Source organism: Antedon mediterranea, chromosome 6 (assembly GCF_964355755.1).
Source record: "Antedon mediterranea chromosome 6, ecAntMedi1.1, whole genome shotgun sequence".
In the NCBI taxonomy this organism is placed as follows: domain Eukaryota; kingdom Metazoa; phylum Echinodermata; class Crinoidea; order Comatulida; family Antedonidae; genus Antedon; species Antedon mediterranea.
The window spans coordinates 16,752,450-16,771,834 of NC_092675.1; the positions used below are offsets into that span (position 1 = coordinate 16,752,450).

The 19,385-nt window shown below is 34.0% G+C and overlaps 1 protein-coding gene and 1 non-coding gene across 2 annotated transcripts; one reads left to right on the forward strand and one right to left on the reverse strand.

Annotated features, from left to right (window-relative positions):
• Nucleotides 1-1,810: 1,810 nt before the first annotated feature.
• On the reverse strand, nucleotides 1,811-18,796 carry LOC140051688 (dynein axonemal intermediate chain 3-like). Its single transcript, XM_072096981.1, has 22 exons — nucleotides 18,523-18,796; nucleotides 17,144-17,299; nucleotides 16,772-16,831; nucleotides 15,051-15,238; nucleotides 14,342-14,446; nucleotides 13,207-13,389; nucleotides 12,851-13,050; nucleotides 12,280-12,396; nucleotides 11,979-12,090; nucleotides 10,055-10,258; nucleotides 8,954-9,133; nucleotides 8,505-8,627; nucleotides 7,893-7,966; nucleotides 5,484-5,616; nucleotides 5,082-5,166; nucleotides 4,557-4,690; nucleotides 4,200-4,263; nucleotides 3,897-4,027; nucleotides 3,536-3,740; nucleotides 3,159-3,250; nucleotides 2,705-2,824; nucleotides 1,811-2,454 (listed from the first exon to the last, which is right to left on the reverse strand). The coding sequence occupies exons 2-22, from the start codon at nucleotides 17,289-17,291 to the stop codon at nucleotides 2,311-2,313; spliced, it is 2,802 nt and encodes a 933-aa protein (XP_071953082.1). The 5' UTR covers nucleotides 17,292-17,299; nucleotides 18,523-18,796; the 3' UTR covers nucleotides 1,811-2,310.
• Nucleotides 18,797-18,917: 121 nt separating this feature from the next.
• Nucleotides 18,918-18,989, forward strand: Trnac-gca (transfer RNA cysteine (anticodon GCA)). Its single transcript has one exon. It is a non-coding gene; the product is annotated as a tRNA-Cys (tRNA).
• Nucleotides 18,990-19,385: the final 396 nt, after the last annotated feature.

Here is a 19,385-nt window from a genome sequence, read left to right on the forward strand (position 1 = left end):
TATATACTTTATGCAAATGCTGCCTGACTGCCAGTGATCTAAACAATAGGTATACGCAGTTGTCTGGCGGTGTCCTTTGTACGAATCGTTCGTGCGCCAGCTCGCTATGAGACGCGTCAATATCATGTTACATGCAGGGACCAAACATTTATTTTTCAGGTTAAAATCGGCAATTCATTTGCAGCTTTTAGAAATTTACAGACACGTATCATCACTAGTTGACGCTCATACAGAGAAGAAGGTTCACGAACAAGTTTACGAATTTTTCAATTTACAAACAACTTTTTGTACTGTGGGGCACGTATTTGGAGGATTTTTGGAGATGAGGGTGAGGTATTGGGCATGTCGGGGATGGGGGTTCGCAGTTGGAAAACTAAAGGTGGGGTTTCGCCTGAACCATAAAAACCCCCCCTGGCTACGGGCCTGGAGTAGGTATCATAGAAAGTCTGTCTAGGCCTAGGCATCTAAGCCAAATGGGTCGAATAAACAACTATATTTAATCTGCTTCTTTGTTATCAGGAACAATATCGGATTATTTTCTGTACCACCGATCGCACCATCATTAATATCACTCTGAAAACATTTTGTAAAATCATGATGAGCGCACAAGAAGCAGAGACAAAACATTCTTTTGCATATGCATGAGACTCTGTGACGACACGCTTTAACGTGACGTCATTTTACTTTAGCTGCATGCGAAGAAGTAGTCACCGATTAAAACTGGTCCTAAATATTAAAACTCATCCTAAATAATAAAACTTGTCCTTAATATTAACTGAGAATTGATCCCACAACCTCTAGGCCATAGCCTCATCACAAACCCACCACGCCACACAGTTGGCTTGCAGAAAAATCCTTTTCATAAATAAAACAATAGAAAAAGCTAATCCTAAATGACGTGAATTAACACGTGACATCTAAATGCTCTATAATTGGTTGCCTGTCACGGTACATATAAGTAGAACAGTTGTTACGTACAATCGTTGTACGTATAGCCAGTCCCTATCACATCATCATGTCCATATATGGGCACATCACATTTTTTTTCGCATAAAGTTTGAAAGTGTAGACAGAGCTTTACTGAAAACATTGATATATAGTAATATTATAATAGTACGAATAGTATGTCTTAATGCAGTATATAACACAGATAAAAGGTTTGACATAAGCAGTGTCCTTTTTAATCATATATACCTGTACATATAGTATACCTAAATCAACAACAAAATGTGGGTTTTTGACAATGGTCTGATGCCGTGTGTGCATATGTTTTGTAATTATCCTATAATATAACAGAAGCATGTTTATTAAAATATAAGAAGGAAATTTGCCTTCGGAAAAAAATTGTCCAAAATACTAAGTTTCATCAAAAAGTGGGTTGAAATTTGCTGTCAAAAACTCCTGAGCTGTAGCTCAGGTTTGTTTTTTTATTGCAATATCACCCAAAATATTTAAAGAATTCAATAATTACTCTAAATATACAGTATGTGCATTTTACTTCCAACTTTTACCACGTTTATGCAAACCATACTCATTTACTTCATTTAAATACATGTGAATGTCTAGTTATTTTATTTGAATATCACCCATTGAATACTAGGACAGGTTGTGTGACTGTTGCATTCATTAATTACAGGTTTATTGGCGAGCGAGCTCTAGCATGACTATTTGAACCATGTATATAATGCATGAGTAATGCTACTGAATTCCACACCTTCAATGTCTAATATCCCATTCTATAAATATCGTAATCAGGTAGATACTTGTAATGTAATAAGGAAAGACAAATTTAAAGACAATATGCAACAAATTGTCACATAAATTATTTTAATATATATACATTCTCATTCTCAGCAAATTTTATGAACAGAAGTAATGACTATATTTGCATTATTATGGAAATATAAAAAATATTAAATAGAAACTAAAATGTATTAAATCATTTTAATGGCAATCAGATACTGTATATACATTATTATGAAATTCATTTCACTATGCCTCTAATTTTGCACTTTAATTTGAAAAAGATTGGTTTGAATTTTATCATTTCAAACATTGTTTATACAAACATTACCTTGCAGAACAAACTAAAAATTTGGAATGAATGTGGGAGTTGAATCAGCTTGTAGAATTTTGTTTTGGATGGATTTTACTTTTGAAATATATTGTTTTGCATTTTATCATTTCAAACAATGCTTTATATATACAAACATTACTAATTTAATATTTATTGTACAATCTCTTGAAATAAAAGCTACACAATAATGTTTATAGGTTGACTTTCCCAATATTCTGTCAAGGCTTTGACAGCTAAGTGTCTGGTAATGGCTCTTCAGGCTCTTGCCAAAGACCAAGCTCTTGAAGGAACTTCTTCTCTTCCTCCTTGTAGTCTAAATACTCCATTCTCTGTCTGTTTTCTACCTCTTCATTCGAAGGTTCAATTGGCTTCACAAGCTAAAAATAGAATTAATCACTTGTTTATTCAAATTACACTGAGAAGACAGAAACATGCAAAATTATAACAACAGAACACAGAGAAGGTTAAAATACCCACTTTCAATCATAATATTAATAATTAAAAATCATAATTATATGGTAAGTATTAATAGAGCTGGTAATGCTTACATTAAAGTTTTTAATGAAACGATAAACATCTAGAGGTGTTATGCATTCTATTTGAAACCAGTAAGTTGACAATAAATACCTTCTTTTCTGCCTCTTCAGCATCTATCCTTCTCTTGTCCTGAATTCTAAATTCTTGCCGGGTCTGCACATACGCCAGCCGCTTAACTTCACGCTCTAAGTAGTTCAGTGTGCTATTCATCTGAAAATAAAAATAAGTATGGATATTATTTGCTGTGAATACAGTTAGCGGTGATATTGGCATGCTGAAAACATTTGTCACTTTGAGTAAAGCTCTATCTAAACTTTATGTGACAAAAAAAATGTGATGTGCCCATAATAATATGGTAGTAATATGCCCATATATATGATAGTAATATGACATTATCATGTCTATAATAATATGGTGGTAATATGCCCAAATATGATATTATCATGTCCATATATGAGCACATCACATTTTTTTGTCACATACAGTTTGATAGTGTAGACTTAGCTTTAAGGCTGATGTACCACAGTACTAATAGGGTACATACCTCTCCTGACGGAGCATGTCGTAATGTCCATGGTACTTCAAGGATGTGTAAAGTTCCTACACTGTCTGCAACACCAAGTAACTGTTGTTTGCCTAAAAAGCAAAAATGAAAATATGTTATCATCTACAAAAGATTAAGTAAATAAACATAATTTGCATTTTAGATACCACACAAGTTACGTGTTATATTGTATAGTGATAAGGTTATATAATTACTGTTAAACTAGAGAGAAAACTAGGCAACAGAAAATTCCTGCTAATTGGCAGGGATTTAAATTGAATGCACTATCTATCTGTTTAAAACCTTGTTGACAGAGATACAAGGTTCTCAACACAAGGGCAGCATGACTTGGGATATAATAATAAGAGTTGACATACTGTTGACAATCCATGGAAATATAGCTGTAATTGATGCTGCGGAGATGTTTTGTGACAGAGATGGTTCATGCGTTCTATCCAAAAGATCCCAAACATCAATGTTTCCATCAGCTCTGGCAATGTAGAACACACAAGGTCTGGTTGGTGACCAATATCCTGCTGTCAGTTTCTTTGCATGAGCTGCTGAGCATAGCAATGGCTGACTCTGAAAAATATTGAAAAAGAAATTTGAATCGGATATTTGTGTAATTTATTGCAATGTCTGTGGTATGTCACTATCAAAAATATTCTTCAATGTACAGTACAATTATTGTTAAAAATATAAATAGTAAATTTCTTAAACTTGAAAGTTTCATCTTACTGTCTCTCCTTCTTTCCATATGGAGAAGTTCCATCCTCCTACAACAAGGAAATATTCCTTGAAAAATGGTGACCTCTGGAGTGTAGTGATATTTTGGTCATGGAACAGTTTAGCAAAATCAGGCTTAGGGGCTGTAAACATAAAAGTAAATAAAGATAAGATATTTTAAAATTACTATAAACCTGGACTTTGACAAGTCACACGATCAGCTATTAGACAGATGAAGTTCAATATCGACAGTTTGGACACAAAAATGTGTGCAACAAGTCGCATTATCGAATAGTAAAAGTTACAAATACTCACGTTGGAGTCTTCCAGAATCTACATCTTTTTCCAACTTCCAGTCAGCATATACTAATTCTCCATCCTATGAAATAACAATAATAAAACGTCATAGATGAACTTTTAAGAAGAGGCAAATAATGATTCAATGTTTTGATCTTTATTAGATCATCATCAGGAATGACAATAATCAAATGTCTATTCAGATCTTAAAGTCTGTATACATTTGATTCAGTTATGGAATTCAATGTTAGTGATACTTTATCAAGTTTGGTGCAGAAACAACAACAATTTTATAAAAATTGACTAAAAAACATTCTTCACTTTCTTTTAAATTGTATTGAGTGTTTGCAAACATGTTAATACTGTAAGATGTACCTCAGTGCCAATGAAAAATTTGGTTGTTACGCCCTCTAGTGGTTTCTTCTCTTTAGCTGATCCTCCTCTCATTGATGATCCAAGGCCACCAACACTCTCTCTCTTTTCTAAATCTTGCTTTGACTGCTTGTCCACTACCAAAACAAAGGAAATTACCATTCACATTTAAGAAACTGATATAAAATAAATATATCAGAGTTTGCTTTGAACAAGTCTGGTAGAGGTTTATGGTTATATCCAAGGAAGAGAAAAAATGTAACTTTACTATTCCCTGGTTATGAGTTAGATCATATGTTTGTCAGATCATGCATAGAACATATGTGTGGTCTACATGACAGGGGTTCACTGTAGCTTCTTAAAAGTGGTGGTAACTTTATAATCATAATTTATATCATGAAGTAAAGTACTTCATGTTTGTATACACACATTTGGCCATACCAGGTAAGTACCAGGTAATAGCAAGTTACATTTGTATATGTCGTGATTGTCTATGGTGACAAATAGTATGGTAATAAAGTTGCTTACAAATAGTTCTGTCTCCCTGTCTCTCTTGAATACTGATGCATGTTACAGCATATTCACCATTCCCTTCAATGCGGCCTATTGGGATCTGTGTTTTCAATACAGAAGCAGCAATGACAACATTGAACAAATTATTTATTTTACAGTTTCATGTATCAAAAAAGAGAAGTCTTTTTTATATACTGATATTATATTTTGTGGCAGTACCATGAGTATACAGTATAATTTATACAATATTTATTTTGTTAACAATGTAACTAATTGTAGTAATATATTGAACAGTTAAACCTCCCCCCTATGTAATCTACGGACATTTATAAAAAAGCCTGTTTGTTAATACTATGCATTAGGTCTGTTTTCACACTGTGTGATTAAAGATGTTTAAAATGTATATTTTTAAACTACCTTAATAACAGGTTTCCATGTTAAATCAATGTGTTTGAATGTTGACGGAACACCAAGAGGTCCGTTTGATTTATTATCATCAACAGATGGTGCTTGTCCCTTAGGTGGTCTTGTATCCCATACTGCAACGGTACTAAATTATAATAATAACAATCATTAATAATTAGACTGGGTGCCGAGAGAATTTATTCATGTGAAAATCCACAAAAGGTTTGATGGGCTGATTATGTAGATAGCTAAGATTCAATAATCAATATTGCTGCCGGGTCCTATCCTGTAAATTTAATAATAAATTAGTAAATAAAAAGCCACAGGAATAAAAGTTATTGGACATCGTCCCCATATGTGTATACAGTGTTAAAACAGCAATGATAGCAACTTTATCCTGTAACCTGCCCAAGACAGTCGCCCAAGTGATGACCAAGAAATGGTGTTATTCATTCATGTCAATTCCTTTTGCATTGTAACTGTCACACATTGGCAGCAACTTTATCATGTAAGTTGGCCCAGACAGTGTCCCAAAAAATTCTGATTTGCCCCTTACAAGATTTAATAACCAAAGAGTCACACGGCTAGTTCATTTAGCATTGTAATAATACCCTAGGCTTTGGGATATACGAACATACTCACGACCAACTTTATCTTGTTAGTTGCTCCAGACAGTAGCCCAAAAATGCCTGTTGGGCCCTACAAGGTTTAATCATGCGAAAACCATATGTCAAAATCCCTTTTACATTGTAATTAATACCCTTTGGGATATACCTAATACCATTGAAAGCAACTTTATCATGTAAGTTGCCCCAGACAGTATCCCAAAAATGTCCAATTCCGGGCCCCTACAAGATTTAATAAATCAAAGACAATGGCTAATTCTTTTTCTTAACTATTACACATTGAGGTGGAGGTCAGGACGTTCAAAGTCATGGGTTGACCGGGATAAAAACATTAATTGGACAACATAAAAGTATATCATCTAACTGAAGACCGACGTACTTGACGATCCATCATTGCATTTTCGAGGAGCCGTCAGACATGGCTGACATATATCGATATATTTTGCCAAGAAAAAATGTTTACCGTGCCTCATTTATGTCATGTAATGCTCCAAATCCTTAAATCTGGTATATTGCATGCAATTATTTTAAAATATCATTTTAATTGGCTTTCTATATACTGTATAGATATAGTTGAAATCACTAGAACGTATATAAAAACCTATTAAATTAAAAGATACCTCGTTTTGTGCATTCAACACGACCACAAGGAACGTGAAGCAAACACTTGCTGCGAGTACGAGTTGGAATATTCAACTTAAACAAAGCAACAAGAGGATAATCATAAACGGAATTGAATGAGTTGTATAAAAAAACCATATCAAAAACAACTCTACGATTTTTAAGAGAAATAAGAGAAACATCAAAATTAGGACAAGTGCGAGTAAGGAATCTAATGGTATATGGCATATGGTATTAAGTTTTTTTACAGAGAATGTTACCTTCACTAAACGTTTCGAGAGTGAAAGAAAATGGTATAAATGAAATTGAGTGGTTTTTTTTATCGTGATCAAAATACCATTTTAAACTGAAAAATAAATGTATGATATACACTTGATCATATATAACTTTTATTCTTTTGATATTCAAATAGTCTTGAAAAGAAGCCCATATTATCTTGAAAAAAGCCCAGTGTGCTTCTTAATCAATCAATACTGTAGTTTCAAAATACAGAATACCTTTTAAAAACAAAAATAAACTAGAATTTAATAGTCACTTTGGAAGTCGTCCATTCACATGCTTAAATCTTTGTTATAGTAGATGTTTGGTTACTGTCTGGGGGAAAACATTGCTGCTGGCTCACATGTGTTTTTTATATCTCAATGGTATTTTCGTATATCCCAAGGGTAATAATTACAATGCAAGAAAAAAAAATAGCTGTGTGGTTAAATCTTGTAGTGGCTGAGGAATATAATTTGTAGGCTACTCTCTTGGGCAACGTACAGAATAAAGTTGCCGTCAATGGTATTTTTGTATATCCACTGCAATGGAAAGTTATACAATATGCCATGTGGCTCGTCGAGTTATTAAATTTTGTAGGGGTCGGAATCGGAAATTGTTGGCCTACTATCTGGGGCAACTTAGAGGATAAATAAAAAGGTATTCGAAATTAGCCTAAATCACAAACAGCATTAAGACACACACAACAAATATATATATATTTTCCATGAGAAATCTTATGTAGGAGAATTTTACAGTAGGCGGAGATATGCACTCTCGGAGTGGCTTTCTAGTTTTACATGTATTACTGCAGTACATATTAGTATAAATTTTGTACCTTGCTATACCTACTGCAGTATGTACCTTGCCACTTTTATTATATATGTTTATCATTTAATTTATTTTTTTCACTTACCCATCTGTAGAAGCAGTGAGAATTTGGCAGCATGTCTGTTGTCTATTTTCACATATAACTCCCATTCTTGTAAACTACAGAATAAAAAATTACTCCTGATTGTGAACATGTTCTGTATTGTTTACCCAGTATATTTTTTAAAGATTTCTTAATTCTAACCAATTTGTAACCAACAATTTCATATCTAGACATTTGTTGGTGCATATTCCTTTTGAATTTAGAGAACAATATTCTCTGTACTATATTCTAAATTGTTTCAGTTTCATTGTTCTCTAATCTCACCATATCTTTATTTTTATTTATTGCACATAAAAACCAAGTTACAATTTGAAACAGAAAAATAGAAATCATCACAAAGTCAAAAAAAAAAAAGGCAAAACAAACTGCAATAAACATTTTGAAGGCTGATTGAAGGAAAGATGGTCAAATGATAAAGATTTGATCATATGATAACAATTATCTGTCATTTGTACCTTTTTTGAGGCATGAAATATATGCAAACAACCAAATTTGTGCAAACATGGCACACCCAAATGTGCAATTCTGTAAAAATGTATAATCCACTAATGTGCCAACATCTTCAAATGTAAAAATGTTCAGGGCTCAACATACCTCAATATGATCTGGTACCCATTGAATATCTGCAACGGCTGTCTTGTGGCTATGTTCAATAGCTGATACTGCACAATAACGAATAATAGGAGTTTTATCTGAATTTTCATCTTCAAAACCAGGCTACAAAATTATAAAAGTAATGATTATTAAAAATGTGTGTCTTAATTTTATCCATTTGAAAATCAAATCAGTGTGGTGCTGGGAAAATCCTCCCAACAATCCACTCACTAAACTTTAAAAGCCTACAATATGAGACCATATGTTTGTAACTGTTTATAGTTTTCTTTTATAACAATACTTGTTTTAAGCCTCTATTAAATTCTAACTTTCTTGTAATCTGATGACCTACAGATTGGATGCAGGCTCTGATCTATACCTATCTCCATTTCGTATTTATTTACATTCTGTCTGCACTAATTGTTTCCCAAATAAAATAAATTATTTACCAAACTAGTCATCGTGTTCTTTTTGGGTTGCTTGCCTCGCTGACTGTTCTTGAGACGTTCTACATGCTTTGATATATCCCACATGACAACCTGACCATTTATACAACCTCCAGTAATCACATTCGGGTCAGATGGATTGAATTTGAAACAGAAAATGTCATCTGGAGCTTCCAATAAAATCTAGAAAACGAGTGAGTAATACAATGGTTAATTTATTGAATTGAATTTTATATTTATATTTATACTGGGTAACCTCTTCAGTCAAAGACTGGTCTCCCTGAGGGCCCAGTTGGTGATCAGTGGCTATGATGTACTAATACACCGGGGTAACCCCCTACTCGTCTCGAAACATGTACTAGGTTCTTTAAAGTGCACACAAGCTAGATGTGTACACTGGACCTACGGTTTATAGTCCTTATCCGAGAAGACTCGTTCTGCCACCAGAACCATGGAGTGAGTGAGATGTGATCATCTCTATGTATTCACCACAAACTTTCAAATACAAACTTTCCACATACCAGTTCAATTTGTGAAACAACAGGGTACACTATAAGTTTCTGTAATAGTATAAACTCAGAAAAGAGTGAGGCAAGCCATTAGGATTCCTAAATTTCGAATTTAATTTGTTCATCTTGAACAGATAAAACTGATGAACAAATAAAGTGCCAAGATCAAGTCAGCTGCGATGAGGGTCAGGGCAGATACATTCAAGTATACCAACTATCTATTTATTATTGATAAAAATGGAGGATTGCTCACACCCGTTAAATAACGAATATGTAGTTAAAAAACCCGAATTAAAATGCAATACTACTCGATGTAGGAAATCATTTGTCCACAACTTAACACATGTCTCCGACTCAACATTTCAAAGATTATTATGTATTTTATCCCTCTAGTAACTATGTAATTTTTATATAACTATTGTATTGATTTTTATTACTGCTATATTTTCTGTATAGTGTGTGTAATTAAGCATCAAGGAAAACAAATTTCATGTTTGTCTTGTTGTGGTCATGACAATCAAGATTTATCTTATCTTATTCTCTTTGATAAAACGTTTATTTTAAAGTGCACATAATGCTTTCTTTCTACAATTACCTGTGGGTGGATGGGATCACTAAAGCTCCAGATGAGGATTAATGAGGGCGCCATAAGCACCTTTGATGCATTATCGATACGTTCATCAAACAGCATTCTCTCGGCGCATGCCACAGCTATCACACCTTTGAATGTTGGATGCCATTCAACTGATGTAATAGTCTTTTCTTTGCTGAACTGCATATCTGTAAAAGACTGGTATTCCTAAGAAAAAACAAAAATGCAACATTTAGTGATTGTTTCCTGCAGACTCAAGACTCCAACTTTGGCAAGAACAGTTTTCTAGAAAGTTTGCTAGTTTGCTGAGAAGGTAGGCTGTGCACCTTCTTGACAAACTAGTTTGCTGAGAAGGTAGGCTGTGCACCTTCTTGACAAACTAGTTTGCTGAGAAGGTAGGCTGTGCACCTTCTTGACAAACTAGTTTGCTGAGAAGGTAGGCTGTGCACCTTCTTGACAAACTAGTTTGCTGAGAAGGTAGGCTGTGCACCTTCTTGACAAACTAGTTTGCTGAGAAGGTAGGCTGTGCACCTTCTTGACAAGCTAGTTTGCTGAGAAGGTAGGCTGTGCACCTTCTTGACAAACTAGTTTGCTGAGAAGGTAGGCTGTGCACCTTATTGACAAACTAGTTTGCTGAGAAGGTAGGCTGTGCACCTTCTTGACAAACTAGTTTGCTGAGAAGGTAGGCTGTGCACCTTCTTGACAAACTAGTTTGCTGAGAAGGTAGGCTGTGCACCTTCTTGACAAACTAGTTTGCTGAGAAGGTAGGCTGTGCACCTTATTGACAAACTAGTTTGCTGAGAAGGTAGGCTGTGCACCTTCTTGACAAACTAGTTTGCTGAGAAGGTAGGCTGTGCACCTTATTGACAAACTAGTTTGCTGAGAAGGTAGGCTGTGCACCTTATTGACAAACTAGTTTGCTGAGAAGATAGGCTGTGCACCTTCTTGACAAACTAGTTTGCTGAGAAGGTAGGCTGTGCACCTTCTTGACAAACTAGTTTGCTGAGAAGGTATAGGCTGTGCACCTTATTGACAAACTAGTTTGCTGATAAGGTAGGCTGTGCATCTTCTTGACAAACTAGTTTGCTGAGAAGGTAGGCTGTGCATCTTCTTGACAAACTAGTTTGCTGAGAAGGTAGGCTGTGCACCTTATTGACAAACTAGTTTGCTGAGAAGGTATAGGCTGTGCACCTTCTTGACAAACTAGTTTGCTGAGAAGGCAGGCTGTGCACCTTCTGGATAAACTAGTTTGCTGAGAAGGTAGACTGTGCACCTTCTTGACAAACTAGTTTGCTGAGAAGGTAGGCTGTGCACCTTCTTGATAAACTAGTTTGCTGAGAGCTGTGCATCTTCTTGAAAAACTAGTTTGCTGAGAAGGTAGGCTGTGCACCTTCTTGACAAACTAGTTTGCTGAGAAGGTAGGCTGTGCACCTTATTGATAAATTAGTTTGCTGAGAAGGTAGGCTGTGCACCTTCTTGATAAACTAGTTTGCTGAGAAGGTAGGCTGTGCACCTTATTGACAAACTAGTTTGCTGAGAAGGTAGGCTGTGCACCTTCTTGATAAACTAGTTTGCTGAGAAGGTAGGCTGTGCATCTTCTTGACAAACTAGTTTGCTGAGAAGGTAGGCTGTGCACCTTCTTGATAAACTAGTTTGCTGATAGCTGTGCATCTTCTTGAAAAACTAGTTTGCTGAGAAGGTAGGCTGTGCACCTTCTTGACAAACTAGTTTGCTGAGAAGGTATAGGCTGTGCACCTTATTGACAAACTAGTTTGCTGAGAAGGTAGGCTGTGCATCTTCTTGACAAACTAGTTTGCTGAGAAGGTAGGCTGTGCACTTTCTTGACAAACTAGTTTGCTGCAGTTCAAAAACTTAATGAATCAAATAACAGCCATAGCTATGGAATTTGAAATGGACGAACACTAACTTTCAAATGATTATCAGACTTGCTTCCAAACGAGCTGTCTTCATCGGCCAATGCTGTCCAGTCATCATAAAACACATCCATAATCTCATTTTGCTGTAGTGCCAATTGAAATCTAAATATAAACATCCATGGCAGACAAATGATTTAGGAAGGTTCCATTGAATCAAAGGTAACATGATTGAGTGATGTGAAATTTAAATTTCTAGGCCAATGTTGCAACAACCTATTTTCCAGATGATTGTTGGTCTATGTTTCACAAATTTAATCAGCAGCTACTGAACAAAGCAAGCAGACTACTTACCTAGGAGTTGTATTCTCTATAAAATTCTTTAACTGTTGTGATTGCAGATGCTTGTTCTTTTCTTCTTCATTAAATTCTCTTGGTGCATATTGGGTAGACTTGTTACACGGATGTTTCCTGACAGCCAACAAATATAATAGAGAACTTATTCTAATATATCATACATCGGGAGAGGTTAGGCAAAGAGTTTTAGATACAGGAATAACAGAGTGACCAGGAGAATATTTTTTAAAAATGATTTGGTCCCTAACTTTTATTCAAAATAAATTAGGTTAATAGTTTAATTTCTGTTGAATACAACATATTACATGTGTCCATTGATTAATTTTATAATTAAAAAAATATGCATTTTGCTTTAATATCACATAATTAAGCCTTGTCTACACTATACAACTGTAATGTACCCATATATAGACATGATAATGACATATCATTACCATGTTTGGGCATATCACTTCCACACTTTTTTGTCAAACTAGTTTGATAGTGTAGACAGAGCTTTATATATTATTGCCAATGTAATATAAGAAACTTAAATATGCTATTTTAGAATACTGTACTGTACATTTACCATTCAGTTTGAGATCCATTATCTGTTGTTTCACTAATCGCTTGAACAGATTTATTTAGTTCCATTCTCTTGACACTAAAGTTCTTGTCTTCATAAGCTACACATTCAATGTAACCATCCTTAGCATCATCAGGACCTCTGTCAGAGAATTGAACTGGTGCTCCAAATTCATGACGTACACGCTTAAGAGTGAAAGATATCTAAAAGAAATAGGAGATAAATCAGATGATGGAGATGATTACAGAAATTATAAGAAATAGTAGGAATCTGGTTATCAACATTTGAAGAGAAGAGGTAATAATATACACAATAAAAGAATGGTCGTAATATTTTCCAATTTTAGTTTTTTTGTCTACCTTTTTTCGTGTTTCTTCAATTGACTCCTCTTTAATTTCTTTTTCACTGCCCTGTGAGACCCATTCCTTAGGTTCTGGTGGCACATATGTGTAAACTGTTAAATCAACCTCTTCTTCCTCTGCTTGTCGTTGTCCTTCTTCCCTCTCTCCATCTTCACCTTCAACCTGTTCTGCTGTCGGTGGCTATGAAAACAAAACACACATGCATTGACTTTAATAAATTACAAAAATAACATGTTGAAAGTTTGTGAAATTTGAATTTGATACAGTACATACTGTCCATATAGGGTTTGTTTACTAACCAAACTAATATACTGTCAAATCTCATCTTTTTTTTTCCAATTTTGAATTGCCTTTAGTATATACAGTATACTATATATATATAAACACAAGAGGCAAAGAACATTAATTCTAAACCGCCCGGTGATATACTGAAATTTAATTAATTAATTTGAAACGATAAAGATGAGGAAATCTGTGAGAATGAGAAAAAGTCGCCCCAACCGCCTGCTTGATATGCAGATGTCCTAACCATTAGACCACTGGGGCTTTCATGGTATTGTTCGAACTCGATTGGATAACGACTCTTTAACATTCTCGGCGTGGTACGGCGGAACAGCACTAGTCCTCAGTTGTACGCACGCGCAACAGAGATCAAATTGATACGCCCTCATCTTTCAGTATTTTTATTCATGAGGCGGGATCTCCGAAGAGATACTTTTATATATATAAACACAAGAGGCAAAGAACCTTAATTCTAAACCGCCCGTTGATATACTGAAATTTAATTAATTAATTTGAAACGATAAATATATATACAGTATACTGTATATTATACTATACTATGTAAATACTGTATATATACTGTATATATGTAAACTGTATATCTTTGATATTAACTTTCTTTTTTTCCAGTCCGTTACGCTAAAGGCAGCCCTTGTCTTTTTTTATATTCTCAACTTTGTCTAAGTAATCTCACTTATGTTGCCCAAAAGCGCTGCAAATTTTTCTGGCTGATTTACTTTATTGTATTGTTTTAGCTTTTTGCTTATTTTATTTTGTATTTCTATTGAGATCCAGCCACTGATAAATGTCCTTTTTCAGTAATTTGCCTTTGGATTTGATATTAACTTACACGCATAAGCTTTTCTTTAGCTTCTTCTGTGAGTGCAATAATAAAGTTCTGTCCATGGACATAATCTGCATCATATACAACTAATAGTACATCTGCTGGATAGTCCTAAATGAAAAGATAAATAATCTTATTTTAAGTCTCTAGGCTAAAGACAAAGGATTATCAATAATATATTAATCACTGTCCTATCAGATAGTTAGAAATCCCCATCCCCCTTCCACCCTTCTGATAAAGGGGCTATTTTGTGAACCAGTTTACTGTAGTAACCTCATACTCATTTCGATTGATGAACTGGGTTTTTCAAAGTGCACACAGGCAAAACGTGTACACCGGACCTATGGATTATAGTCCTTATCCGAGAAGACTTGTTTCATCCCCAGAACTAGGAGCAACTGTCGGCCTTGAATCCATGCCGGTATTGGTGTCTTTTGGTATAGTAAACGTCGCCCCTGCCTTAAGTGATTGGCCATTTGACTCCTTCATTAGATTTACTCCATTACTTACTTAAAATCTCAAAGTAAAAAATAAATCTTTCAATGGATAAACAAAAATACTACACAACCATCAACAACAATATCCATTCCTTCTTTATTTAAGTCTAGAGATATGAATGCCAGCCTAGTGATCTGGAGGTTAAAGGATTCCCATCTAAGAATTACTTAGTATTGCAAGTACAACTATATCAGAATAAATTACTTTTATAACTTACAATTATTTTTTGTTTTATTGGTGCAAAGTCACAAACACCAGCTCTCATCTTTAGATCTTGCAAGATTTCTTCTTTTGGAATCAATTTGAAGGGGTTTTCCATAGTAACATCCTCATCAGTGATACAGTGAAATATTTCTTGACTTTTAGATGAAAGAAAAAGTGGAATTGCATTTTCAGGAAGGCTGTCTGTTGATAAAATATAAGTGGTTTGTTAAAAAAATCATGGCATTAGCAGAATTTAAACTACTATATTACACAGTGTCACAGTCAAAAGTGTCGGGTAGTAAAAGTTAAACGAGAAGGGTAATTTGCATAGAACTATTCAGGTGTATTACCGTATATGAATTGCTGAGGAATGTATTAAGTACACCTCACATCAACCTTATAGAGAAGGGAGGTGTCACACCTCAGCTATAATACAGATTGACCATTTGCTGCCCAGTGGGGCTGAAGTTGGTACCAATACATAACTGTCTGAACACCATTTGAAGTAAACCAAGCCGAGTATACACATGAATGTTTATGTATGAAAAAGTGAAAAAGTCCATGAAGAAGTGACCGGCGGACAAAGAAATAAAGACATTCAGTTGCTAATATTACTGTATACTTTTAATTGCGTTCTGCAGTAGCCATATAATTAACTTCAATCTAGGCGTGTAACACATAGCTTATGAAAATATGTGAACGTGATTGGTTCAAACTGCATCATATGACTACTGCTGCGAGGATCGTAAATCGTATATTTCCTCGAGTATGATGATATTGACTGAGTAATTTTAACGTGATTATCGTGTTACTGTCATTAAACATATAAAATCCAGTAAATTCTCGAGTATGATGATATTGACCGTCTAATTTTCGTGTGGGAACACTCGCGTGTGGCGATAAATAAACAAAAGTCATCTACTGAGACTTGAACTCGCGAAGATTAGTTCACATTATCACATGACAACGTTTTACCTGCTGCGCCACGCAACTTGCTTGAAGTAATTAATCAACTAAACTTTTCAAACTACCGTATGCATACATAGCCCCCTCATTGGTTATTCGTCCTCTATAGATATGATGAAAGAACATTTGTGATTGGTTAATACTTATGGTAGTAACCTGGTATGCGCGGCGAGCTGAACATCCGGTGATTCGGCTCAAAGAAGACGAATTATTATTTGGCCTACCTGATAATAATATTATTATTAATGTTGGCTTATTGATGGAAATTCTTCTGTTAATTTAAATGACCTAGGCCCAAGTGAATATTTTATTGCCAAGAAATCATTAATTAGTAATTACATATCTGTTTATTATTCTTCGCAAGGTAAGGTGAATGCAACGCCTATCTAGGTAGGCTTATTACATAAAGGAGGCCTAGCTACACCTGACCCAGTTGATATTCTACTTGTTGTTGGCTATAAAACAGATATTGCCTTTTATATCGGTAAAATATAAGATTTGACATTCCCTCGGGAATAATATTTTGTTCGAGGAAATATATTCCCTTGAACATAATATAATCCCCTCTGGGATGTCAAATCTTATATTTAACCTCTATCTAACCAGGCAATATCTGTATAATATTGTTTTTTGGATAGGAATCCCATTATCAAATGTTATGATTTAATTTTAAGTAGTATTTTTATTACAGTACCTAGTTTTGTTATGTAAAAAATTGGTAATGAAAAACTTAATTTTAGTAATAATTATAACCATTTTTCACTCTACCTTTATCCTCTGCTGCATCTGCTCCTGTTGCCGTTACATCATCTTCTCCTTTCTTTTTGCCTGAAAAAAAAACCCATTTATAAATAAAAAGTATATAAAAATATCTCTTGGTAAAATGTTTGGGCAAACTATCTAGAAAGTACACTTGTTAGGCATAAAATGAAGGTGAAAATTAAGGCGATATTTTACACATATCGCGCTACAACGTTTTTATTTATTCAAAACCATTCTTTTTACAAATTAAAATGAAATAAAAATATATTTAATGACATAAATATTATTATATTATATTGTAGAACTTTCTATCAAACTTTGTGTTATTTTAAAATATTAAAATTTGGTTAATACTATTAACAACTAAAAACAAAATACCTTTGTTCTGTGATGTTTTCTTGCCTTTTGCTACCTTTGAAGGCTTTGAACTTCCCTGTCTAGAAGGACCATTTTCACTCACTTTTGACGCCGGCCTAGAATTGTTTTCCGGCTGTTTTATTTCTGATTCAACTTCATTTGACGACATTGTGTAACCTTTTTTAAATTATTGTGAAAATATATTAAATGAGACATAGGCTAGGCTATAGGCCTCCTAGGCCCTAGCCACACAATGTAACACTTACTATTATACAGTAACACACACACACACACACTGAATCTATTATTATTTGCTTTTAAAATTGAAAATTGTTAACGGTAATTTTAAAATCTTTAAAAGTTTTATTTACTGTAGTATCATTAGATCATCATTTTGTTTTATATTGTAAGTCTTAAATTAAAGTTGCTATATGTTGTACATACCTGGTTTATCAAACAGTAGCAATATAAATTAGCTTCAATTCAATACTAAATTAGTCAGATTTTGATAATGGGAAAATTCAATTTTTATTGAAAAAAATTGACATTTTTAAAGGCGAATGATAATAGTAATAACTGCAACATGCAACAATAATTACACCACCTATTTATGGACCTCGGTGCGATCATATTTTGAAAAAGGGTAGATGTTTTCCAAAGTTATTTTTAGCGTGCGGATTTTGGCTCACCGGCTTTTGTACATCATTTTTAACTCACGATTTCTATTAAAATATTTAATAAACAATATATATAAATAAACCCTTAAACAAGATCTTTCCAGACATATAATTTTATTCACATGGGTTCATAAGAAAGAGTATATTTTTAACTTCGAAATTTCACAAACGTGTTCAAATCGTGGTAATGAAAATCCGCTTTATGGGATACCTATTATAATAGTAAACTTTTTTACTTAAGTTTATTAATTTATCTGAATTTAAGAGCAATGTAAATAGTTAAATAATTGAAGATACATATTATACAGTATTAACTAGGGCCTATTAGACTTTCCTTTTTGTAATGTAGGCGTACTTTTAGTTATTACTGTGTTAATCGCATGGACACGTTCCATACATATTGTTGTTGTTGACCATTTTGATGATGATAGAAAACAATTCATTTGATGCACAGTTGATCATGCCAAACTAAATACCATTATGAGGCCTAGCAAGTATTTCCCACTAGTAGGCCTATTACCTAGGAAAGGACTAGGCTAGCTAGGCCTAGGCTACATTGATCATCAAGAACAAGGCAGACGAGACTGTGCCACTGTGTCTCGCTCGTCTCCGTCGACTCGGAGTCGGTTTGTCCATTCTTGCAAAAATAAATTTCTAGCATAAAACTAGGCCTATAATAATTGATAGTATGTTCTGAAACAAATATTCTAGACATATATGTACCTGGTGTCTGTATTGCAGCCCCTAGTTAGTATCTAGTCCTAGGCTAGCCTACACTCTAGCTTATTATGGCTTGATGCGTTGATGATGTTGCCATAGATAAGGGTCCCTAGGCCAGCAAAAAAAAGCTTTTACAATTTTGTTGGGAGAGGGCGCTTCTGCATATCATTTCAGACCACTTAGTTAGCTCTTTTGGGGTGTTATGTTGGAATAGACTGGTTTTGTTGTTAATAAATTACGTTCAAAATGCATAAAATATTTTAAAAACCCATCAAAAAAGGTTATTATATAGAACATAACATTTTAAATAATGCTTAAACCAACTAATTAATGAAATTTACAATTACAGTCAGAAACTAGATTAAGTATATTCTTAAATTTAACTAAACTTCATGAAAGGGGATATAGCTCAGTGGTAGAGCATTCGACTGCAGATCGAGAGGTCCCTGGTTCAAATCCGGGTGTCCCCTCCAATTTTTTTTTCTTTTAATTTTTTTTATGTGCTATTTCCTTTTATTTAAACTAGTACTAGTGTATACTTTTCTCATTTACATTTTTTATACACTTTTCAGATGCATACTTATAAAGATACGTTATTATAAGCTATTTAATATTTGACTAATTATTAAAAGTCAACCATACACTTGCACAAGCATTACTGAGCAGGCCTATTTTAAATCCTTGCGACAGAAACATGTGCAAAATGAATAAAGTATGATTTATTTTAAACTTGCATTATTGTCTTTATTCAATCAGTGTCAACTTTATATACATGATAAATAAAAAAACAAAGCAAGTAAACAATTTTTTTTCTGGAAATATTGTTATTAATTATTACATTTTAATTGAGCAACACAGAAAAATAT

Coding starts and splice junctions, on each gene's coding strand:
- LOC140051688 (XM_072096981.1), bottom strand. CDS start 17,291: ATGTCGTCAAATGAAGTTGAATCAGAAATAAAACAGCCGGAAAACAAT. Junction 14,447..15,050: donor CAATAAAACAAAAAATAATT/GTAAGTTATAAA, acceptor CTTTTCATTTAG/GACTATCCAGCAGATGTACT. Junction 13,390..14,341: donor CTAAAGAAAAGCTTATGCGT/GTAAGTTAATAT, acceptor TTGTTTTCATAG/CCACCGACAGCAGAACAGGT.